Source organism: Lepeophtheirus salmonis, chromosome 3 (genome assembly GCF_016086655.4).
Source record: "Lepeophtheirus salmonis chromosome 3, UVic_Lsal_1.4, whole genome shotgun sequence".
NCBI lineage: Eukaryota > Metazoa > Arthropoda > Copepoda > Siphonostomatoida > Caligidae > Lepeophtheirus > Lepeophtheirus salmonis.
In genome coordinates, this window is record NC_052133.2 from 41,579,499 (window position 1) to 41,605,310 (window position 25,812).

The following is a 25,812-nucleotide window of genomic DNA, read 5'->3' on the forward strand; positions in this document are numbered from 1 at the left end:
TTTTTTCAAATTGACTCGTGTTAAAGATCAACAAATTGACTATGATTAGACTTGAGGTTGTCTATTATGACTCACTACTCGTCTTAGAAACTTTACACTGACTCACGACTCGATATGGTTTGTAATATAAATAAAGTTCCTAACATTTTTCGGGTCTGGATCCGAATACATCGGGTCGCACCACAGTTTCAATCTTTTTACAGTTATTCCCAATTATATATAAGCGGAACCGAGTTTGCGTTTCTGCCCTATACCCCATATCCATCACCAATATATATTTTGTTACAATACATATTGAATATTCATTCCTATATGGATGTAACACTGATTACTCAATCTTTTTTGTTGCTGTCCTTATTGGTGACATTTTAACTCTTTCCCATCATGACACCCAATAGAAAACACCTCTTAGTTAGTTAGTCATAGAAACAATGGATAGTATGTATAGGATACATATACATATTTATTAAACAAGTTGGACTAATATTTATGATAAGTTAGTAATAGTTGTAGATCTATGATCTGTGACCACCGATGAAAAACTACTTCAAACATAAAAACAAACAAGTTTCTAAGACGCAGTTTTTTTTTTCTTCCCTCCTAATATAAATTAATATAGAAATAGTTGTCACATTAATTTTATTATCATGATAATATTATACTTTATTTGTACACTACTAAGAAATGACACAAATAAAAATATATGTCATCTGTTGAATTAGTATGGTTTAGTGTTGTCACGATACCAATATTTTGCACTGGTTCTTGTATCTAAATTTGTATCAGTATTTTGATACTTCCTCGACTAAAAAGACAAATAAAACAAAAATGTCGCTACAGGATCTTCACATGCACTTTTAGAGACATTTGAAGGATTTTTCTTTGGAGTGATAGATATAAATTTGATGAGGTCATTTTTATATTTACTTTGTTTTATAAAGGATTTGTTTTTCTTACCCAGATTGTTTCGATGGAGTTGCACCGTTTTGGATATAGATACATAATTAGTACTAGAATTAATTCATCTGATTATGGAAATTGAAGTCAATATACATATTAAATCTATATTTCTTTCTATTATCCAGTTTTTTTACCATCATGTTGCAAAGTAATTTATTGAGTAAAATATTCTAAGATATCTAAGAAAACGTTGCTTTTAAGGTAATACCCGGATTTGACAGTTTACTATGTAATTTGATGAGAAGCGTTTATCTATATTCATTTCCACTGAAAGTCAAAAATACAAAACAAAGGAAGCCAGAATAATGATTTTTCAATCTATTTAGTTTTTCAAATAATAGTACAAAGATAAAAGATATAGTCAAATAGATGAATATCTCTCATCATAGAGACGAATTTGGTGAATGGTTGCTTTACTTATATAAGTCCCCCCCCCTCCTTCTTTTCAATCATGGAAATCGTCTGCTTTAAAAAGACTTCTTATGCTCCTTTTGTTTTGGTCAGAGGGGAAGAGTTCATCATAGTCAAGTATGGAATTACCTAGATAAGTATTCGCATACTTTACTTAACTATATCATTACAAGACATTTAAGAGGGAAAGAAAGAAAGAAAAGGGTAGGAGAGGAAAATGGTGGGTAATAATAAGTAATAAGTATCCCTTGTGGTCAAATACCCATGATAATACATCTTTATTAACTACAATGAAACTGCAGAGTCTACCTAGTTGTGTATGTAGCCAGAAGATGCTTCAGGTAATGATAGTAATAATAAGAATAAAAAGAATGTAGTTAAGATGATGATGGCACTAGGATTGAAGGAGAGTTCTTCTAACTCCTTTTAATTACCAATCATTAGACTACACAGATTATAATTTTACCCTCACTAAAAGTGCTGCTCACTTCTTTGAAGCAACAAATGAAGAATTCATTCCTAACTGACCTTGCTCTATCGATAATAGACTCTCTTGTCTAAGAAGGAAGAATATTATAAAATATATACGGTCATAGCTCGGATTGCGAGACAGTTGATTGGCAAGTAATTATTGTTAAATAGGTAGTTTATCGTTCTATCGTCACTCAAAAGAAAGCTGATGTAAAAAAAAAAAAACCTTCAACTTCTCATAACCAGTGTTTTGCACTTAAAAGTACTCTAATGTTGTGCCCAAAGTTATCAAACAAAGTGATGACACGCTCTTAGAGATTATCTTGGCTTAGAGAAGAAAAAAAAAAATCTAAGATACCACTATATTTTATCATTTTTCCTCGTCACACAGTATGTCATTTTGTCTTCCCTTTGCAGAATTTACCTTGTGAATTCAATTAAATGGTTAATTCATGGAGTTAGTTAATTCATGACGTCTTTAGCGCCCTCTTGATGACAAAAAGTATTTCCAACGCCAATTAAATTTGAGAACGAATGGATCATTGTTTCGTCACTTGGTTCGTTGCATTGATAGTATTTGTTTTCAATTAGGAATGCTTCAACTGTAAGTATTTTCTCCTCCTTAAGTAACAGATTAAAATTTATCAATCACCTTAACATAGAAAATTGATCATTAGTGTTGTGTCAGTCATTATTTAGGGGTGAAGACTACAGTCCCGTCTCGTTTAGTCTCGCCCCAATTGAGGTAAGTCCTAAAACTTATAAAGTTACGTCCTACATGACGTCACTTAACTTTATCTCAAGACTGGACTGGACCGAATAAATATGGACTACTAATTATACATATTACCCCACCGGAGACATGTTGATCATTGCCATCAACAGAATGGTCGTAGACGTATCTTCAAGAAACAGGTTATAAGTACTTCCTTGACACATATACTCCTCGTAATCCAAGAGCTTAACGTACAAATAAAAAAAAATATATACTTTAAATATCCACTATGATGCATTTAAGGGCAAGACATAAATCATAGCTAAATGTGGATCAATAATTTATAACTTCTTCTTAGGGGAAAAATATACATAATTCATGCTAAAAACGTTTCAGATGTATGTAGATAATATTTGTGTGGATATCATGTATATTGAATTTATCGTCCAAGGATCGGTGGAGAAGAAGCAGAGATAAGAAGAATCAAATTAATGAAAATATTAATATGTCTACGAAAAAATGGGAGGAGGGGTGGGGAGGCTGCTGGAGCAATTACTCCTTCTTTCAAGACTTGCACAAATGAAGACGAAATAAAAAAGATTTTTATAATAATATATGTAATGTACGTATTGTTCAATGGCCCAAAGGGAATAAAAAATCTTGATAATAAAAAAACCAACACCCAAAGCAAGCTAGAAGGGAGGAAAAACAAAACAAAACTACTACCATACAACCATACACATTCGAGAACCATATATGAATGTACACTACACATATTAAAAAGTGTGGCAAATTAATAATAAAGTAATTACATATGACTACAAGGGGTGCTTGAAAGGAAAACGACCACCGTCATTATCTTCATCATTAAAACTAGGGCTTCATTGTTTGTCCCTTACCCCCCAATGGTACACACTATTACTAGAGTTGAGAATCGCTCATAGACCTTCTTTTTTTTTTTTTTTTTTCATTATTTCAGTTTCGTCTTATGTGATATTTTTCAATGTAAACTGATTTGGACTTATATTATGGTTTAAATGGTGATCTTAGACTATGGACCACAATTTAATCGTTTGCAAATCGTAGATGAATTTGATTCAGATCTAATTCAATGAATACGTTTCCAGAATTTTTCTCTACATTTTGTGTCAATAGTAGAAAATTGCGGGTCACACTAAAAGACGTCTTACTTTTTTAATTATCAAAAACAAACTTTAAATGCAAAATGGCTGATTTTGTCAACATACATTTCGAAATGAGAAAATAACTGTTTCTTTTGGATCAGACCTCGTACATATCTACAATTTAATACTCATGTTGATAATGTACACACTAGAGATACACTTTGGGCATATAGTACAATATGAGTACCTACTTCATTTCATTCTATAACTAGGTATGCACCATGTGAGTATCAATTGCCCTACTTTGTCTCCTTCACCTTTTTACCTTTACATATATTGTGTAATGATTGCAAACATACATAGCTATACATATATAAATACCTTTGGCAAAACCCAGTCGTGTATCTGATTAAAAATACAAAACGTTACATTACTTCGTAACTTTTTTATTTTTTTATTACTGTGCTATCATACCAATACCATGAAATAAAAGAGGAAGGAAAAATAGCAAACAGGTTGGGGGGTAGAAGGTAGGGCGGCTGTTCTACTGTACCACCACCACCACGAATCGAATCGCATACACGCTCAGTTTATAATAATTAATTATTGGTGCCATCATCACAACAAATTAGCAGTGTTTCTCAAACTCTTTTGATATTATCCCTTGACCAATCCGTGCTTTGTTCAAATTTTTTGGTCTAATTCATTATGAATTGTAGATTGACCGGAAAATGATCCTAATTCATTTTCTTTCCCTCAATTTTTGAGTGTCAAAACGATGAAACAAATTTACACAAATAAAGTAGAAAATTATTGAGCGGTATTTATTAAGTAATTTATAATTTCCTCCATTTTTCGTTTTATTTATGAATCATATTTTGGTTTTTAAATTATTTGTTTGCTCGAACTTGTAGAGGTAATCAAATTATTTTCCCATTAAAATGAACACCATTCAGGGACTTTTTTTAGGGAGTGGGCTGGAGGGGCTGTTTTTTTTTATAAATAAGAACAATTACTACTTTGGAAGAAAAAAAATAATGAGAAAACAGGTGTTAAAAATTCAGCGGAACAAAAATTATAATTTTGGAAATTTTCTTAAAAAATTGAAAAAAATGTAAATATACATATATAATCCTGCAGATTCCCCTTCCATTTTGGCAAAAAAAAAATATATATTCAAGTGAGAGGCTCTCCTCTAAGGCCATACTGGGGTTTCACCCAAATTGTCAGCAATAATTTTTACACAAATACTTTGTGAAGCAATTCTTTTGAATTCTAATGGTTAATTATAAGCAATGTTACTTCAACTTTATGATTTATAGAGGGGATAAGTAATAATGATTGTAAATTTATCAACAATTCAATTTGTACCGTCGTTACCTTTCATTTCATTAATTTGATCGATGTTATTGTATGCAAAAAAAAAAAAAAGAAGATATTTTTTCCAGCTGAGTAATGAACAACTGTACGGGAAAAATGAGCAAATAACTTGTCAAAAAATTGAACAGAAAAAGTGTAAAGGTTTTTTTTTTTGTCTGTATATACTAGTGTTGAGACACGGTTCGAAACTGATTTTTTTAAAGACTGATCTGGCTCTAAATTTCAGTCTTACAACGAAATATCATTTTCGCTAAAAATATAGTAAAATTATTATTTATTGTAGACCAAAAGTTGTACTTATTATTTTCTTATACATAACATACATTTTGGGGGCACATAGTTTGAGGACCACTGCATGCACTATGTAATAGGACAAGAATCCACTTTTTATTGTATTTTGAAGAGAATATAAGTAAGGGCATGAGGTTCAGATAATAATAATTACCAGAGGGAGGAAAGGAGCCACATCCGGAAATGGCTTATGAAGCAATTGATCCCAATCTATCTATTTATGAACAGAAAAGTAGTACCCCCCCTAGCAAGTGGAATAGACACTTGTTTTTTTAATGATCATGAGGTTTATTCATTGAATTGTCTACGACGACTTGCTCTTATTTTAATTATTTTTTACTTCTTTTTATTTTTTGTAAAAACACCTGCCAATTGACTCTTTTAATGGCCTTCTCCTTACTAATTGAAGATATACATAGCCATATATGTATACTACTAGGGGCAATGTTTTCACTACATAAATAGACGTTGTTCTTTCATTCAAATTGTAGGTTAATAATAAGTGGTTGTCAATGACATTCTTACTTGTGGTTAAAGAACAAAGTAAGCATCCTTATATCATTTTATAGATAACTTATTTGATTTTCTACGTGGTGCTGCTATTATTATTCTAATCATGTTCATTCATATATGTTAGTTGTATATATTATATTCCTGAGACTCGGTCTGAGATTGATTTTTTCCTTGTTCGGTCTTAACCTTATTACACCATTTGTATTATACTGAGCATATGAATTTTACAACTCTCGATGATTTGAGCTTACTTTCTGGATACAATTACAAATATTATATATATAATAGTCAATGAATCAGTATACTGGGGAAAATGCACATTTTTTACTTCTGCCAACTTCCAGTGTAGCAAATTTATATCCTCAAAGAAAATGTATTAAATCCACGTGTTGTTATTCAAAAAATTACAAATCTAATTTTAGAAGTGTTATAATAAGGAAAAAATTATTTTTATAAATAAATATCATCAAAAACAGTGAGTAAATTACTTTGACTCAAAAATAAATTCTCTATTTCTAACCAAAAATTTAAAAATCTCCCTTATACAAACCAAACTTTACGACCGATTTTTTGTAGAATCGATATAAGCTGAATTTTTCTTTAAAACAGATCCATTCCAAACTTATTTAAATTAGTTTGATCCAACAAATTGTACACATATATAACACTTTAGATTTTAAACTTTGTATGACTTCATCAAAAATACTTCTATGAAATCGGTCTACACCGAATTTTAAATGATACCAATCAAGGCTGATTTTTTAGTGAGATTGATCTGGAGGGATTTTTTTCTTTGAGACCTATTCATACCAAACATATTCATCAACAAAAATTATAGTACTATCACACTAGTCAAGGACTTCCAGACCGGAACCCAACACTAATACCTATATAAAATAATGATGCATAAACAGCTGTCATCATTAATGAGGGGAGGGGGTCGGACTAGCAGTTGGTCCCGCCGCCATCATTATGAAAATAATGATTAACTCTTCAACAAATTATAATTAATAGTTTTTTTTTATGAAAAAAAAAAAAAATGTACGTCACTAAAGAAAGAACAATATATTATAAGCGCAAGGCCTAATTACTCAAAGAGTAAAGCAAAGAGCAAGAGTCAAGGATTTGGGAATTATAATGATTTTGTTGATAGATGATGACTGAAGGGAGCACTCTGCATATCCTGATCCTTGAGTAAATAACATCCACGAAACAAAGTGAACAATAATGAGTGCAAATTTCATGGATGGGACTTAAACTCTTAGCGTGTGGATTGTATTATTAAATATTTACTATGTAACTTATAATAATGGAATAAAAGAGACTTAAACACTCAGAAGCGGACAAAAAATAAAGTGCGTGTCTATACTATTTCTCGTACGCCTTTTGAGATTGCCGGGCCGTTTTGATTCCTTGTAGTTCATTGAGGATTTTCGGGTTGTAAAGACTTCCAAGTTGGGAAGGAACACATTTAAAAAAAATATAATATCTTTACTGATATATCTAACATTAGGAATTTAATCAAGTTCCACTCACAAACCAAGATATTATTTGAAATAGTAGTAATATCTGTATAAAATCTCAGGTAAAATTGCCGTCTTTGGTTGTTGTTTTTTCTCTTGGATTTTTTATTTTTCCTTTCTTCAAAAGAATTAATTAAAATTGCAAAAAAAAAAAAAAAAATAGACTTGGTGAGTGTTAGGTTTGCATTTATTAGCAATGTGGTAAACGATCTATTTTGTTATATATATATATATATTTCCACCAAATTGCATAGTTCTTATATTTGATTATACATCTACCTACAAGTGAATCCATAGTTATTTCATTTCCCATTCCATTTCCAGGAGTATCCTCCTCTTCCCTGAATTACAACGTTCATCCATATAAATCATTAACAAATGAGTAGTGCTCAAAATAACAATCATTTATGCTACTTTTAAGTGTGTGTTCAGTCCATCGAATTGTGATCAGTTAATTTAAAAAAAAATCAATCCACAATTTCTTCAAAATTGAATTTAAAGTAATCAAGATGCAATCCGCTCGTACCCATCTCGAGCTTTTAATTCCAATCTTCCTACTTATCTCTTTTGTACAAGCGAATGATGAGGAGTGCAAAGGGTTTTTACAAGGCTCTGAGGAGCATGTTAAAGTGAGTTATAAAGAAACTTTTCGAGGAGGAGAAGTTGTTGAGACGGTGAGTGTAGGTGAAGTCTACTGGGCACCCTATGATATGCTTGGAACGTCTTCTTGCTACGATCCTGCTACAGCTAATCTTATGTATAAACCTATCAATACAGACAACTGGAAGTCTACTTTGGCAAAGCAAGAAGCATCTGGCCCTTTCTCCAAATGGAGTATTGAAGACATTAAACCCTGTCTTGAATATGAATTTCAAATTCAAGTTTCTGGAGAAGAAGAAGAAGCCATTTTTCAAGTCCCTTTTAAATTGGGACCTGCTGATATGGAAAACATTAAGCAGTCAGACTTTGTTCCAGACATACCCACTGATATGGAGGCGGATGTTGGAGCCAATTCCGCATCACTTTCCTGGAAGGAAAGTGACTGTGCTGAAGCTTATGAAATGAATTATATCGAATCTGGAAATAAAAAGGGGCACGTCACTCTTGCCATACAGGATGGACAAACCGAAATCATGCTTAATGACTTGAAACCCTGCACCTCCTATGATATAAGTTTATATGCTATTCTTGGAGATAAATATGGCGAGGAAAAATCATACAAAATTGCAACTAAACCTAGACTCGATGCTGTCTCTGATTTGGAGCCAGAGATCACTACCTCAATGGATTCAATGTCTCTTCGTTGGGCAGCCTGGGAAAATGTTGTTTGCATCAATGAATATGAAATTACGATTTGCTCAGCAGCCACAGGAGAGTGCAGAGACACGGAAACCATCACTAAACAGGAAGGACTACCGGACGTTACCTATCAAGCACTTGATCTCACTCCTTGTTCTGAATATACCGTTGAAATCCATCCTCTATTCCCTGAAACAACTGTAGAATCCAAGATCTTCACCTTCAAAACACTCTCACCCGACGCTGACTCACAAAGTGTAGGGGAAATCACAGTAGAGTCAGTCGTTTCAGGAACGATGAAAGTACAATGGCCTAAGTTAGAATGTGCAACTAAATATAGAATCTACTCTAATAGATCTTCAAGTGATGAAGGCTGGAAACTCATGGAAGAAACCAGCGAAATCATGGTTGATATCGACAACATTACTCCATGCACTATTTATCGCTTTTCCGTCTCTGCCGTTTTAGATGACAAAGAGACCTCTAAAACCGAGTCGGAAGATGTTATTTCTGCTTTGGATGAGGAACATGCTTTTGAAGCTCCAGACCTTCAAGTCATCAATGGAGATCAAGGAGCTGACTTAACCTGGCTTCATGCTGCCTGTATTGAATCATATGTCGTCAAAGTATGTAAGTCTCAAGAATCTGAAGGGGAATGTCTGGAAGAAGCAGTGATTGTTGAAAATGAGGAAGTTATAATCAATCATCATATTAGAGAATTAATGCCATGTACTGGCTACACCCTTGAAATAATTCCCATCATCACGGATAAGCAATTCACTGCAAGAATCAACGAATTCACAACAACAAACGGAATTCCCCAAGCTCCTCATAACTTTGAACTCGCCCTCACTGCTGACAATAGTGCAATTGAATTGTCATGGGAGGACGTTCAATGTAGTACAGGATTCAAAGTGTACCGACAAGAGGTGGACGCCAATGAGGGAGAAGACTCAGAAGAGACATACTTGACATCCGAGCTTAACTACCGATTTGAGGACCCTGTTCCTTGTGAGAAATACTCCTTTTCCGTCACGACATTAGTGGACGAGCAAGAAAGTGAAAACAGTGACTGGTTCAGTGTAACAATCCCTCCTCGCAAAGATGTTGTTCCCGAGCTTAAAATCCTTAATATTGAAAAGGACAACATGACCCTGAGACTGAATCCCACAGACTTGAACAGGAAATGCATAGTGCAAGAATATGAATTGGTGTACGGTGTGAGCAGTGCTAGTTTAGACACAATCACATCTCATGCCGATGCAGAAAGCGACATCATTCTCAACTTTCAAGGAGCTTCAGCCTCATCTGCCATAGTCAAAGGACGGATTTTATATAATGCCGGTGACGGAACCCCAGCAGTTTGGTCAGCACAAGTGTCCAACGGGAATGAAAAGGGTGATTCTATTCCTTTGACCTCGAGTGGATCCAGCACACTCATACCCATTATTGTGGGAGTATTGATCGCAGTTGTTATTCTGGTTATGATTGGATTTCTGGTTTTGCGAAAACAGAGGAATAGGAATAACTATGATGCAGAGAAGGCTGAGCATGATCGTATCGAAGAAACTCAAAAGTTGAACGACAATCATCCTGACGCATAAGTTGTTCCTTCCTTCTTCAAATCAATCCGTTCACATAAACTCACACACACACAAAATACAATAATGTAAAATTATTCATATAGAAGTTTTGAAGAAGAATGAAGAATGATCTCAAGGATCGTTTGAGACAAAAGGATAAGAAAAAGAAGAGACTTTTCTTTTGATCTTACTGCTGTGAATAGTAACAAAATGAATTTGTATGAAAATAATCATGAAGAATTGAAAAAGGACTGATTTCATACTCGTGTTAGTCATTTGCTCTTTCCACTTTGTATATTAATTATTGTAAATTAATTATTATTACATATATAAATTATGATAACTTTGTCTTATTATTATTACTATCCTTAATTATTTCTACATACATAAATCTATATCTATTATAATTACCCAATTTTGTGGACAATTTCAACACACAAACAACATTTTACATACATTTACAATTTATTATTATAAACATAACTCAACAAACAACTCCAACACGGTATTACTACAATTATTATTATAATTATCCCTCCTCCCGAATTTTTACGAAAATAAACTTTTACAAAAATGAATGCATTAGTGATTTGTTACTTATATGTAATTATTTTGAATGTATCGTCTAAAGAAATCTTTTACTTTATTGACGAAATACAGGCGAGACAAAATGTGATGAAACACTACAAAATCAACACTGTACCAATGCCAGAGTTGGAGTCTTGCAACTCGGACTCTAGTTGCATTTTAGTTCAATTAAACTACGACTTCAGAATCGCAGTGACAAGATTCAGACTTGACTAAGAGTCGAGATTTGAGAACTAAGACAAACAATATAAGAAGATGTAGACTCGGCTAGCCATTAAAAAAGTAAGAAACGACAGCATCAGGGCAAGACAATTATATATATGAACTAATAAGATGATAATATTTAAATAAGAACCGGAGTATACAATTTTTTTATAATGAAAATGTCAGAATATAATAATGATTATATTTTAATTATTCAATTACAAGGGGCCTTTTATTCACGTTGACTCTCTTTTAATAGTTAAGTATTACCTAATATCTTGCAATTATCACACAGCAGACTCCATTTCACAGAAAATGTAATAAATAACGGCGAATTAGAATGCTTTCATAATTTTGGGAGAGCCCAATCTATTTATTAATTAGTATTACTTTATCTCTGCTTGAGACTCACAAACATATTTCACTAATTTAAACTATAACAATTATCATTTAAGCGACATATATCACTTTTTATGATTGAATTTCAATATTATGTTGGAAATGACTCACGAGTATGTAAGTTTCATAAAAAAAAAGGCTAGGGCAGCTCAAAGATTCGACTATTACTAGTTGTAAATGGCATATTAACAAGATAGTGGGGCTTAGCTATTGTCGGACTCAATGCAAAACGGATTGCATAGGCCCAAATCCCTATCCGGGTAGGGCCAGTTTAATCGTTTTTAATCAAATGACTTAATTGAAAAAATAAATTACAGATTTATGTTTTCAATCAAGCGCGGGACCCACTCGACCACAGTGATTGCAAAAGTCTAAGGCCAGTCTTGATTAATAATTTTGACCTGTGTAGGATGTAGATACATTGAACTCAGACAAGTAATTAAAATAACTACTATTTTCCTAATTGTTTAAAAAAGATGCATACTTCACAGAAAAATTCAACAAATAAGATCTTTAGATTCATTATAATAATTATCAACACATTATTCAAAAGGAATTGACAAGTTGAAAGTTATATAATAAAAAAGTTTTTCTGGTCTATTCGACATGACCTGTCAAATTAAATCAAAAATCATTTGTACATACATACATATGAAATAAAATAAAAACATAATGAAAATAAAATGAAAGAACGTGTCATAAATCACTCTTCAAAAATTAATACGTATGATTGCTCCTTCCTCCCCTGACATGCATACTTCTACAAGACACGACAACCCTTCAAGTTCTTCTCAAGAACATAGAAGGAATACTTATAATTGCTTAATTTGTAGCAAAAAAAATTATCTCAGATAAATTGTTAATTCATTGAATAATTGAAAAAACGACTTACAGTTGATTCTGAAGCTGTTGATTTTCCTGAGACGTTCCAATTTGTGCAATCATGCGTTGCATAGATGAAACTGAAATAATAATAAAAAATAATTATATGTTACATCAATTAAATCCTGGTATAGTCTAAGACATAGGTTTTTAAACTGAGAAGATGCAGTTTAAATGTAAATTATTCGTTGTTCGCATAAGTAAAAATACTATTTTGCACTAACTCAAAAAATATGACACAACTTAGAAAAGATTTAAAATGCCTGGTTTACAAATATAATGCTAAAATATGCTATGAGTTAACACAAAAGCAATCCCGTACAAAAATGAGGAACATGTCAAATTAGTGATTTTTTTAATGAAATATATAAGAGTCCAATATTTCATTGACATATTTTGCTCAATTATAGACATTATTTTCCAATTTCTGGGATGAACTGTTACACCCAATGATGTTAGCTTTACTTAAGAACCTTCATTTGATTTATGGAACTAAATTTCTCGCGGTATAGGGACTGTTCGATGTACAAGAACAGCTAATAGGCCGGACTCTATTCGGTCAAAACCGGTTGGGAAATTAATGTGGACAAATTATAAATTACTTTGTGACTTTTCAGTCAAATTATCGATTAAAATCTCTATTGATCTTGCAGAAACATGGCCCTAGTATTCAGGCAAAACTCAATAGAATTTTAAACGGTAATTATGACTGAAAATGTGAAAAATCCAAGCTCAAAGCATGACAACAAAATTATGCCACAGAGTAATTTGAACTTTTCAATAGAAATACGAATTCCTCGAATTTTCAAATTTTAGATCATGTCAGGTTTTAATGGGATAGAGGGCGTCCTAATGACTTTTCTTGCTCATCAAACAGTCCCTACGTCCTTTCAAAAAAATCGTGATGATACATTTTTTATTATTAAATGCAATTTGCTGCGCTTCCAAAGAATTTATCAGAATAGACATTCTTGATACAAAGGGAGGATCATTAGTTGTATAGTACAAACTCAATTTTGAGAAAAAACATACGAACAAGCTTTTGTGTTGACGGGACAAATATGATGAATCTGTGAATCAAGAGGTTGCGTGATTGTTATATTATGAATGTTTCGTGTGCGGCGCGATTTTTCTTTCACTAATTATATCACTTATTCATAAAATAAAGATAAATTAAAGAATATACTCTATACATTAGTTTAATTATAGCAAGTTTTATAGTTAAGAAAAAACAATATTTGAATTGCTTCAACAACTTGTCACATATAATGTAATATGTAAATTTATTAATGCAAATAATTCAAAGCTGTAAATTCAAAAATATAGATATCAATAATATACTATATTTTTTTATTATTTCTTAATTGTGGGGCAAGTTCCAAAACAGATTGACAAGAATGCCAAATATCCACGTCAAGCTATTATTATAGTAAATATATTTTGGATCTTTAATTTATGAAGTCGGAGCATTATTATAAAAGTTATATCTCATAAGTTCAATATTCACACACAAGTTTCAAAGTTCTGGAGTTGGAAATTACTCTTCATATAAAAAGATTTCGTACAAACACATAAACGCGTCTTTGATAAGAGAAGTGTATATATTCAATGATGCACTAATAATACACTATACAATATGTGGATAATAGATATTGTATATTCTAAAGTCTTACGTAAGCTTCATTTCAAACGTAATAATTAAAAAGAATTTTATCATCAAAAATTTAATATTAATGCAATTAATTAGATTGACACGCATCTATTGTTTTACTTCCTTCTATGTACACGACATTATTTAAACAAATACATGAACATCGGCCATACGAAAGATGTATTTATGTTTAAACCAATGACATTAATTAAATGTCTTAAAAAAACAGATCTTTTTTAGCTAACTCTTATAAGAGCATTGTGCAAATTAGTTTTTGAAACAAAAATTAAAATGAATTAAATATCTACCGAATCAATAGAAAAATACTAAATCCAATACCCAAACTCCCTAAAACGCATTTAGTATACATTTGACATAAAAAGAAACAAAATGATAATATGATGGCTCACATATTTAATAAACCTTTGGTAGCTATGATTGAGTATGTATACAAAAATAAATAAACATACAATTAACAGAGACACAGTTACGTAGCATAACTTCAATGCATGGTCCCTATCATAACGTCTCTCATACTTATTAGTATGATTTTGCTCTAAAATATGTATTCTATCATTCCTCTAAATAATAATCTTAAAAGGTCTCTCAAAATATACCTATTACCCCTACGGGCAGGCATGTCCTTCCAAGTTTTGGTAGTCCTAAATGAAATGAGCAGGCTCATTTTTGTTTTTAATATATTAATTCAACTGATAATGCAATATTTAACCTAATTAATATTTTTGTAACTCTTATTAAAATGTAGTATTATATATGTTTATATATTGTGTCGCACAGAAAGTGAAAAAATACATAGTCTCGGTACGTCGGGCTAGTAATTTTGAGAGCCCATAACTGTATATTGAATTTTTACAACAGGTTAATTCATAATTGCAGTTATTTGGATCGTGCAACATAAAAAGTAATTAAAAGGGGGGAAGATATACGAGCATATTAAATTTCTTGAGCATTCTTTTTATATCAGTAATGATTCATCATTATTACTCATTTAGTTTAAATTGTAAATGTATAACGCTAAATAAATCATGCAAAATAAATTAATGTATACATAATAAGATACACAAAGAAATAATTCCATGTCATTAACAACCCGACTATTCATTTATTGTAAGGAATTACAGAATAAAATGCATTAAATTTAATAATGTAACCAAAGAAAAATAAGGACTCAAATAACTTAATTTTAAATTTAATAAAATAAAAAGTGTCATATTTGAGATATAATTAATACTTTTTTTTATCACACTTGCAAAGAATAAACGGAAAATGCATTTATCAAAACTACATTTTAGTGTTAAAGAGCAGGGGTTCTCAACTATCGGGTCGTGAAAATCGTTAGAATTTACATTTTTTTAATTTAAATAATCAGTCGAAAGGTATTTAAGGGCCATTTCAAAACTTTGAATGAGGTTGTTATTATAGTTATACATATCTTATTCGAAAGGATTTACGTTCTAAAATAGACAATTTTGTACACAGAGATAGTGTGCATTGTTAATATATAAACAAAAAGTAATTTTATATATTGATATTTGCATTTAACGACCGTTGTCACGGTGTTTGAAAAACTTGGGAGTCTATGCCCCGGCCCGGTTGTCAATAGCCTACGGCCTGAATTCAAAATAAGAAGATTGCGTTATTAATGATTATACCATAAATTGATTTATTAACAATTTTATATGATTAAATATACCTCTTTTATAGAGAATAACGTTTTCTTAACTATAAAAAAAAAAATAAGAAATTGAATAAGGGGCAGATTAAAAACTTTAATTATTAAAAGTTATATAATAACAATTCAACACCTCTTATTATTCAAAGAATATTTATAACTTTTACATCATTATCATAAATTAATTTATTCATCCACTAGCAGGAAATGCATTGCCTATTTCTGACAAACAGAAATTCATAGGTTAAGTAACAATATGCATAACAAAATATAATAATGATTTAAAATATTCATAAGAGAACGTTTATAAGAATAATATCCTTAAAAATGGGATATTATCTAATAAATCAATGTATTATCTAACAAATGATAAACTGACTGCATCATGGTAAAAAAAAATACCACAAAATTAACGTATCATAATATTTCGACTGTATTAAAAATGATAAAAAATATTTGCATATTACTATAACATATGGAACTCAATACAGATGATAAATTATTATTTAACACCTTTGTGATAAACAGAAACATGAATTCCCAAATTTTGTGCTTCCAAGTATTTTAGAACTCAAAAATTAGAAAAATAAAACGCGCAGCTTAAAATAATGAAATAAATGCATTTGATGATTTGAAATATATCACAAATCATCATAGTAATTATGAGAATAAATGCTTGTAAAGAATGAAGATTCTTCGCGCCTTATTCTAAGGAATTGGTATATTTCTGTTAAATAGTTTTTCAAACTATGCGGTTTTAGGACTCTAAAAATGATTCTCTTCAATTAAAGTTCCTTGAAAAAACCTATTTAGCAAATAAACGATTTCAATGGGTACTTTTATAAAGAAATATTGAGGAACAAACACTTTCAAAAGGCATTGTCTCATAAGTAAAATGATGTCATTTTACTTATGAGACACCTTCTTATGATAACGAAGGGATTAAGTAATGTATTTACTGAACAATTAATATAGCTTTAAGCACTAAAATACACGGAAATGGGAGGACTTAGGACCTCTCTTTGGGTCATGCATAGTCGACAGGGAACAATAAAGGTTATTTGATGCAGGTTGAAACATATGGAATCCTTTACCGTTTTGAAGAATTTTCTGGATGTTACTCCCTATACTATTCGAAAGACGATGGAACTCCACATCCGAGTTCTGATAAGATCCCTGATACTTGTCCATGATGTTAATGATCCTCGTAAAGTTAAACTTGACCTGGAAAAAATGAAAAAAATGGGTGAATTGTTTGAGAAACCGCCCCTTTCAGTACCTCAATTCACGTTCATGTATACTTACAATTTCAAAAATCCCTTAGAATATAATGAGTACCACACTGATCTCACTCTTAATCACTCTAAACAATTAATTATACGGACTGATAATATTCCTCACGATTTGACGTTTCAATATTATTTTTCTTTTTTCTTATTAAATGACTAAGATTATACAAAATACATATCATAAACTCTAGTGAGAACGGAAAAATTCTACCTTTCTCTACTCCCCTTATCTTATATAATTTCTCATTTTTCCGCTCTCTTTTCTTTGTCGTCATAATCACGTGACTTTTCTCCTCTTTCATACCTTGATAATTATATATGAGAGATTCCTATGGCGCAATCTTGTACAAATCATGTTGTTTCCATTTCACGGAATATATTTTATGCGATTTCATTCAACCTTGGAAAATTTAAACCACAGATCACATTAAATTAATTACTATCGATAGCTAATGAAAAAAAATTAAATGTAATTACAATATATTAAAGTAATAAATTATATCTTGACTAAATGTGATAAATATTAACCGAGTAGTATATACTTGATTTGATAGAAGATGTTAATTGCGATGGATTTCTGCTATTATCTCATTATTTTTATAAAGCTATCCAATAGTAATTATATGTTTTGTGTTGTTGATACATTGTAGCATCTGCTTTCATAATAATTTAGAGGCATTAGGACTTCATTGAAGTGAGAGTCTTTTTGATATAATTAATATACCTAGTAGACAAGGGAGTGAGCTTAGCGGTCTTACGGGTCTAACAGTTCTGGTTCTTGAACCGCTAGAACGGGAACCGATAAAGTCGAACCGGGACTGCAATATATTGATTATGGGTCTCGGTTCTTGTACTTTTGTTCCTACATAGAATATATAAATTAAATAATATAGATATTATAAAAAATAACTTAGCTTCAATCAATAAATCAATTTTCTTAGTTTTTTTTGTGTGCAATTGGAGAGTTTTCCAATTATTTTTTTATGTTGCCAGGGTGATACAGCGGTATCTGAGTTCCAAATAGCTAAAGTCTTCTTATAGATCTGGAAATGGGATTTTAAGTAGCAAACAGTGTATATACAAGAGGGACAGGGTGGGGTAGATTATGGATCTACGTCCGCTACTAAGCTTTTTACGGGGTCCTATAATACGATAACTATAATATTTCCTAAGCCAGGGTTAGCCAAACTTCATTATGCCAAGTTCTCCCTATACTAATACATTTTAAACTGATGCTCCTTGTATACGAGTTTCCAAAGACCTTGCTGGAACTTGAGGTACTATACCCTCTGCGTATAAGGTAGGTGCGGCCCTGTTTGCATCAAATCTCATTTTCTGGGCCCAAATTTTCTAGCGACGCCCCTTGTTTTTTAGTCCCTGTTACCAAACTGATCCTGTATAAAAAGAACCGAGACCGAAAGCGTTAAAATGAAAGAACCGAGACCGATAGAACCACTGAACATGAACCGGGCACAACCTTCTTAGTAAATTATTTAAGAGATGCCCAGTCAGAAAACATTAAAATGAATATTGAACGCCCTCTTTTTTGTGTTTGATGCGAGTGCAAAATAGTTTTATTATAATATTAATAAATTTAACGCTGTAAATTGAAAATTTAATAGCTCATATCATACCCATTTTAATAATAATTAATATTTTTAAATGAAAGTTTAACCATTAAACAATTATCATTTAAATGACATTGAATATATGTATTTTATATTTTTGATTTAACATAATAAACTTATAATATGTACAATATATCTACACTATTACAGGGTAAGCCAATTTCTATCAAAGTAATATCATAAATAGTTTCAAAATTCGTCATGCAGAAATAACCACCTAGACAATATTTTTTTTTCGATTAAATTGCATCGATTTTTTAAAATATCTAGTCTAAAAAATCAAACTAATAGGAAAAGCATTTCAAAAAATCCTATTTTTCTTGATTTAATTGAGAATTATATCCATTTTATCTTCAGAAAATTTTGTACGTTGTACATAAAATATGTGTTTCATTGTAAAAGTTGGGTTAACTACAAGGTTAATAGAAATCCAATTAACCTTGGGTTAACTGTATATTTTCTTGATTAATATGAAATATTACAGAATTATTTTGCACTTCCGTCATAATAAGCGCACACCAAAAGAAAATATATTTCAATATTGATATTAACTAATACATATAATTATTAATTATTATATTAATTTCCGTGTTCCCTAGTCCGGCCCTCATTTGTCGAATAGCTAGAAGTAAAAAGAGAGAGAACAAAATGACGTCATGAAATCATTTTTCTTTTTCTATTCCCTCACATTTATTGCTCCTACAGCCTTCTTCTGCTACTCTTACTGTGTCACTGCTTTTAAAAACTGAATAAGCGGCGCTCCCAACTTGTAGTTGAATCACTTGAATTCATATCTCGAAATGGCGGATCCTAAATATGCAAACTTGCCGGGTATAGTAAGTAAACCAAAGTACAAAGACTTCGTTTAGAACTCTCAATTAATACTCCTTTTACATAGGCTCATGATCAACCCGATGTCTTCGAGACAAATGATCTCCCAGAGGCGGATCAATATATTCAGGAAACAGAGGAATCTTGCCCTGATGTAAAGACTGAATTTTAACCCCAGCATTTGCTATTAATTATTGTTTTTATAGGAGAATAGTGACTCCTTAGAGACGTTGCACATTGATGCATATGAATCAATGGGAAAATTTCGTGGTAAATACGTTGATTCTGGACGAGTTGACTTCTCGGATCGTATACGAGGTATTGGTCGAAAGGGCTACGTTGTTTTTACCTGTGATGACACTGATGAAAATACAGAGAGTCCCATGCAAAAGTATCAAAGATTGAATGCAGAAATACGAGAGCTGGCCTCTGATTTAGAGTCTGTCTCAGAACAAAGTAAAGAGAGTAAGGAGGAGTCATGTACTGGATTGTCTATTAAAGTTGAAAGTCTTCGCAACGATTTAAGCTCCCTTCAGATTGAATCTCTACTTGGATCCTCAGCATTAAAGTCATTGAGTGATCCCAAAGATACGAAGGAGCGTGACGCTGTTTTTGCTGATCTTCAAGCAGCTGTTAGCTCTGTTAATAAAAACAGTGCAAATTCTGATACAAGTGATGGAGTTACTTATGAATTTTATCTTAAGCCAGAGCTGGCTAAGTTGAAAGAAGGAACAGAGCTATCATTGCTAGAAAAACGAGTTCAGTATTTAGAAAAGATATTGGAGGCTTCTCCAGAAAAAATGGTGGGTTGAAGTTGATTACTTAGTTCTACATAGAATTAGTTATTTACTTTAATAGCTATTGTTTTATTTTTCATAGTCTTTATTGAGTATCGAGACCAATCAAAAGTCCATTGTTAAAGCCATTTCAACTCTCTCAGCCAAAACACATTTGCTAAATTCATCTAATTTGAATCATGTCGAAGGCCGTTTAGGTGCACTCCAACAAAAGTTAAAGGAAATTACTGAGAAAAATTCAGCTATCGAAAATGTCGAGAAAATGAGTAAAATCTCCGAGTTGTATGACCTTGTTCAAAAAAATCAATCTATTGCTACTTCTTTGCCTGGAATAGTTGATCGTTTAGAAGCTCTTGAAAGCCTTCATAACGAGGGTAAGATTTATATTTATTGGTTAAGTTTAATTTAAAAAAAAATCTAAATTAGAACAAATAACTTCAATCCATGTTCATTTATCTCTTTTTCAAATGTAATCCTCCTGATATTTCTTAAATAATGATTTCATACGTAAATATAGTATGATATTATGAAATCATTGACTCTCTATTGATTAACTTGATTTAACAGTAAGTTCATTATCCTCTTTCATGATATCGTATATATCTGGCATAGGGAATTAAGCTCATTACTTTAAAAATATAGTTGACTTTCTAGATTATATCTAGTATTTAAATACTTTTTGATAAAAATAATTGAGTCCTTCATGTTTTAACAAATGATATTTTTTTCCATTTCTGTATAGATCAGAGGTAGCCAGCCAACCTATGGTATATTTCCTTGATTTATCCAAAATCACCTATTTGTTTGTGTGGGATCTTCCTTTTTTTTGATTGACCTTATTTAGAAAACGTGAATCCTTTAGTATTATTTATGGCCTTTTTGTAAAAGTCTCTTTTCGGTGTATATATTTAACATTCTACCCAACGTGGGGCTTCAATCAATAGCAGGGCCTGGGAAACTTGTCCACAAGCCCCCCTTCATAAAAGTATTATAGGTATATTTTCACATCGCGATTTAAAGATTAAATGGCTCATCTGAGCCGATGTGCTATGAAAGTGGGACTTTATATTGCATTCCTCGTTTATAAGCTCTTAAAAGGAACTTTCATAAAATAACAATACACATAAAATTAAAGGATACACTTAAAATTCTGCATATATACAATTTCGAGCAAATTCAATTCATACCCAATGTATTTTTTTTCATTAATTATATCAAATATATTTTTATGAGAGACAGGGAGCAGTTGCAAAATTTATTCAGTAAAGGAGATAAAGTAGTGGCCACTTTTTACATATTCCCAAAATATATTTGATATTGTAATAAAATAAAACTTTTCTTGAATAAAAATCATACATATAAATTAGGGCCCTTAACTTTTTTTGTGTCAAGGATAGGTTTCATCTTTTAAAAAAAAATCAAAGTAATTAGGATATTCCCCCCTTATCAAACCCCGCATCAACGGCACTGAAATAGGCACAGGCGCATTCATAAGTATTTTGTTTATTCTGCACATAATTTAATTAAGTAATGTTGTGTTGGTCCTTATGTATTTGCTCCAGTCCAGTCTTAGGAACGGTGCTATCAGTCATTCGGACTGTCAGTATTAGAACTGATTAAAAAAAGAAGAAATATAGTTTAGTGACGTCATCAAGTACTGAACTTTATATGTTTTAGGACTGATGAACTGAACCGGACGAGACTGAACTGGACGGTGCTGCAGTCTTCAGTCCTAAATAAGTACAAGCATAGTACTACTTTGAAAAATTTAATATCTTTCGACTGATCATTTATTAAAAAATGAAGATTTAAACTTTTTTCACGACCCGGCGGTTGGGGACCCCTGCTCTAAACGACGAAAGAGTAATGAATAACCGTCATGTTTTGGCTCAAAATCCACGAAGTATAGTTTGGACCCACTTAATTAATCTTTTATTTGACATTTCTGTCTAGTTGCGATCAATACTTTTTGTTCCAACTTATTTGCTGTGGTCTTTTATAAGAATGACAATCAAATTAAATTTTTATTATATTATTGTTGAAGCTAAAACAGATCATGTTACACATGATGAAGTATGTGATTATAAAATATGTTCATAGTTATAATTATTGTTTATGATCATTATATAACTATTGTTTTAAAATTGATATTACGCTACTCATTCCTAATTTAATTATCTATTTCATATTTTAGCTCTTCAATTCAATAAGGCTCTTTCTCAATTAGATGCTGTTCAGGAAAAACTCGTAGCTTCCCTTGGGAACAACAAGAAACTCTTGGAAGAAACACAATCCAAAATTAACAATAACATGGGTACTATTCAATCCAATTTCACTTCTGTGGAACAAAGACTTGAAAAACTTAATAAATAGTTTCTTTTTATGATGACACTTATTATGTTTTTATACTTACAATTTGATTTCATTCACCATTTAACAATTATTTTTTTTAAATCATCACCCTGAATTCAAAACAAGTCAGTTATTATAATATAATTCAAATATATTTATAAATTAATATAATTAAATTTTTGTTAGATCATTTGTTTTCCTTGATGTTAAAATTATTTATTCTTTGAGAAGGAATGACTATTTCGGTTAATGTGTACATAACATTTTGAAGCATCTTAATTTATATTCAAAATACACATTGCAGTCTTTTTATCTCAACAATGTAGTACATAACATTGTTAGACGTCGACGAATTGACACATTTTGCTTTATTAATATAGAAGATAACTCCCCAACAAAACCTCAGTGTTATTCCATATTTTTTCGAAGCACCCTCAAATGTAGTTGCTCAATATTTTGGATGTTCTCTCTTCAAAAATTAAAGAATAATAATGATTGTTTTAGAAAAAATACAATGTGCCGTTTGCCAACAGCAAAAACCTCGCACACTAAAAATGCTTAGGATTTACAATCCTAAACTTATTTATTATCATTTTCTTTTTTAATATGACGCACTGAGTTAAAGCTACTCAGGTTTCTTGTTAAAAATGTGTTTCGCTCAGATAATCAAACAGAGCGACAGACAAACTTAGCTTTATTAATGTAGACACCTATAAGTAACTTGATATCATATTTTTTACGGTTGTTATATGTTGTAAAATTCATGTAGCTCTAAACTCCTTATACGTAGGGGGTAGGTTGGGGACAGTTGCAATACGGGACAAAATTTAAAATGTAATTGTATATTATATTATAATACTTTACCTATTTTAAGTAGTTAAGTAATATTTCATAAATAAACGTAGGTATACAATTCTCTATAGGGGGAAAGGGGGGGGGATATAATTGTATACCTACGGAGATGAAATGAAATAAAGATTATTGCTTAAAAAAGTACATAATTTTGTCGAGTTTTCTTGGAGGTATTATATCAATCTTGATATCGAGGGGTGAAATTATTATTTTTTAGCTACATTATCTTTGTAATAATATAGCCATTTTTTTTGTTTTTTTTTGCTGTAAATTAAATAGCATTTAAATAGTGAACTATTAATTATTTTACTATCAGTTAATGGTAATTTTATCAGAACCAGGGAGCATAATCATTATTCTATATATCCCTCTGTGCAATGGGGACAGTTACAACAAATGAAACAATTTTCCCTGTATAGTTTTTCTTATTACTATTTTATATAATTATGCTTCATATCGATCACATTTTTAGCCATTTAGCCTTGACGAGTTGTAGAGACTGAATTTCTGTGATACTGGTCAGTGATATATAATATAAATCTCATTTTATCTTAATCTACTATAATACTTAAAAATTTTATAATTTAACATCATCAACAGTCTAGTTACTTTATTTATCAAAAAATATTATTCAGTCATATTTCTTACTCGACATTGATTTATTTTAACAATTACAACCGTCCCTAGCTATGAGGATAGTTGCAACTTTTGACGAGTGGTATATCTTTAAATAAATTAAAACAATAGCAAGTATGGGTTTGAAATTTGGCCAGTCTTAGTCATGCCAACTTGGAGTAATTGAGGTAAAAAAAAAAAAAAATTACCACTGTTCCCAGTTTCCACTACTTACAAATAACTAAAACCTTGCTTTTTTTTTATGTTTCGAAGTATTTTAACCTTGTTGCTTAATTTGGTACGCAATAAATGTTATTATCGTAACACATGCATGAATAAGCATTCAATTGAATCAAACAAACCATTCATTTTGGAAGTACAAAAACAAATTAGAATTGCCAATAAACTATTTAATACTACTGGAATTAACTCAATAGATGAAGATGCATCACTTTTGATGATTTTGCTATTGTACATAATATATTTTGCGGGTAGATGCAATATTTGTCTGTTTGGTAGTAAAAAATGCTGTGATTTGTGATAAAATAAGTTTGGTTATAATTTATCTACGAATGCCTAGGTACATTTACGAAGGGGCATTTATCCTAATGTAAATATTATACTTAAGGCATTATCATATTCATAATCAATGGTTCCAAATCTGGAAGACATGATTAGGACCTCAAATATTTTAAACAGCTAAATGTAGCAGAGATGTATTGTAGTGCAAGGCTCGAGTACAACATCACTTCAATATGTAAGATTATTTTATAACCATATAAATTTGATATGTAATAACTGAGTTAAAAATCAACTGCAGATATTTCATTAATTAGTCCTTGGTCGCCAATGACAATGAGTAAAAAGAGGACATCTAATACATTTTATATACTTGCATTATTATTATTTATTTGATTCGAACAGCTAAATACTGTTAATTGATTTTGGTGGGAGAAAATGAATTACTTCTATAAAGAGGGGAAAATTCTGCAATTGAAATACCATTAGTACAGAAAAAATATCATAATTATATTTAAAATTATTTATCAATTTTAATATGCATTTTTAAATTAGTTTATACTAAAGATAGACAATTATTCTTCTTTTAGAGGGTGATGTTAACACACCAAAAGCTTTTTAAATAATGACCAAAAAAGAGGAAAGAGCACACGCATAAACCGTTTTTCCTCTTACTGATAGCTAAACTTAGTTTTTTCTTTACACAAATCCCTTATTTGAGGTTGTATGTACTATTCATGCACGGGTTAACTTTTATCTCACAGATTGGGATGTTTATTTCAATCCCCAATCCCAACAATTATAAGCCCGTTTATCCCTTAGAACTTCAGTTTTCGCATACTTTTAATGATATTGTTTTAATAAAAAAAAGTGTTCAACTCGAGAACTCTCAAGTCTAACACAATAGGCTATAACAGTGTTTCCCAACAGGAGCATTGTCTAAGGTGTCTGAAGTTATCAATAATGGACTTCTCTAAATAAATAAAACGATCTTCATTCATTTCCCAGAAATCATAACAAAAAAACGTCATAAAAAATCTAAGACTCAAATATTGGACCTAAATTAGATGTCTTTTTAAATAAAAGTACGTTTAGGGGGCTCTTCCGTGATAAAAAGGTTGCAAAATACTGGGCTAGAAAGTCAAGCATGTTCACACTTTCTTACGCTTCTATATCACACATTAGGTTTTAGACACATTTTTCCAAACATACAAAATATATATATACATTAGTATTTGGTGG

General features: G+C 31.1%; 3 protein-coding genes across 4 annotated transcripts in view; 2 read left to right on the top strand and 1 right to left on the bottom strand.

Moving 5' to 3' along the window:
- Window positions 1-17,425, bottom strand: part of LOC121115371 (syntaxin-12) — a 206,094-nt gene extending 188,669 nt beyond the window's left edge. The window contains exons 1-4 of one of the 2 annotated variants that reach the window (XM_071887410.1): window positions 17,188-17,425; window positions 16,993-17,132; window positions 16,782-16,911; window positions 12,354-12,423 (exon numbers count right to left, since the gene is read on the bottom strand). In XM_071887410.1, the coding sequence (XP_071743511.1) occupies window positions 12,354-12,423; window positions 16,782-16,878 (167 nt within the window). In that variant the 5' untranslated portion in view covers window positions 16,879-16,911; window positions 16,993-17,132; window positions 17,188-17,425. Of the gene's footprint in view, window positions 1-12,353; window positions 12,424-16,781; window positions 16,912-16,966; window positions 17,133-17,187 lie in introns of those variants that run through there. The other variant, XM_040709593.2, reaches the window with a different exon arrangement.
- Window positions 7,011-10,848, top strand: LOC121115138 (collagen alpha-1(XII) chain). Its single transcript, XM_040709320.2, has 2 exons — window positions 7,011-7,450; window positions 7,713-10,848. The coding sequence occupies exon 2, from the start codon at window positions 7,898-7,900 to the stop codon at window positions 10,289-10,291; it is 2,394 nt and encodes a 797-aa protein (XP_040565254.1). The 5' UTR covers window positions 7,011-7,450; window positions 7,713-7,897; the 3' UTR covers window positions 10,292-10,848.
- A 1,855-nt stretch (window positions 17,426-19,280) lies between the features above and the next one.
- On the top strand, window positions 19,281-22,774 carry DCTN2-p50 (dynactin subunit 2). Its single transcript, XM_040709321.2, has 5 exons — window positions 19,281-19,440; window positions 19,503-19,589; window positions 19,642-20,238; window positions 20,315-20,606; window positions 22,427-22,774. The coding sequence occupies exons 1-5, from the start codon at window positions 19,405-19,407 to the stop codon at window positions 22,603-22,605; spliced, it is 1,191 nt and encodes a 396-aa protein (XP_040565255.1). The 5' UTR covers window positions 19,281-19,404; the 3' UTR covers window positions 22,606-22,774.
- The last annotated feature ends 3,038 nt before the right edge of the window (window positions 22,775-25,812 follow it).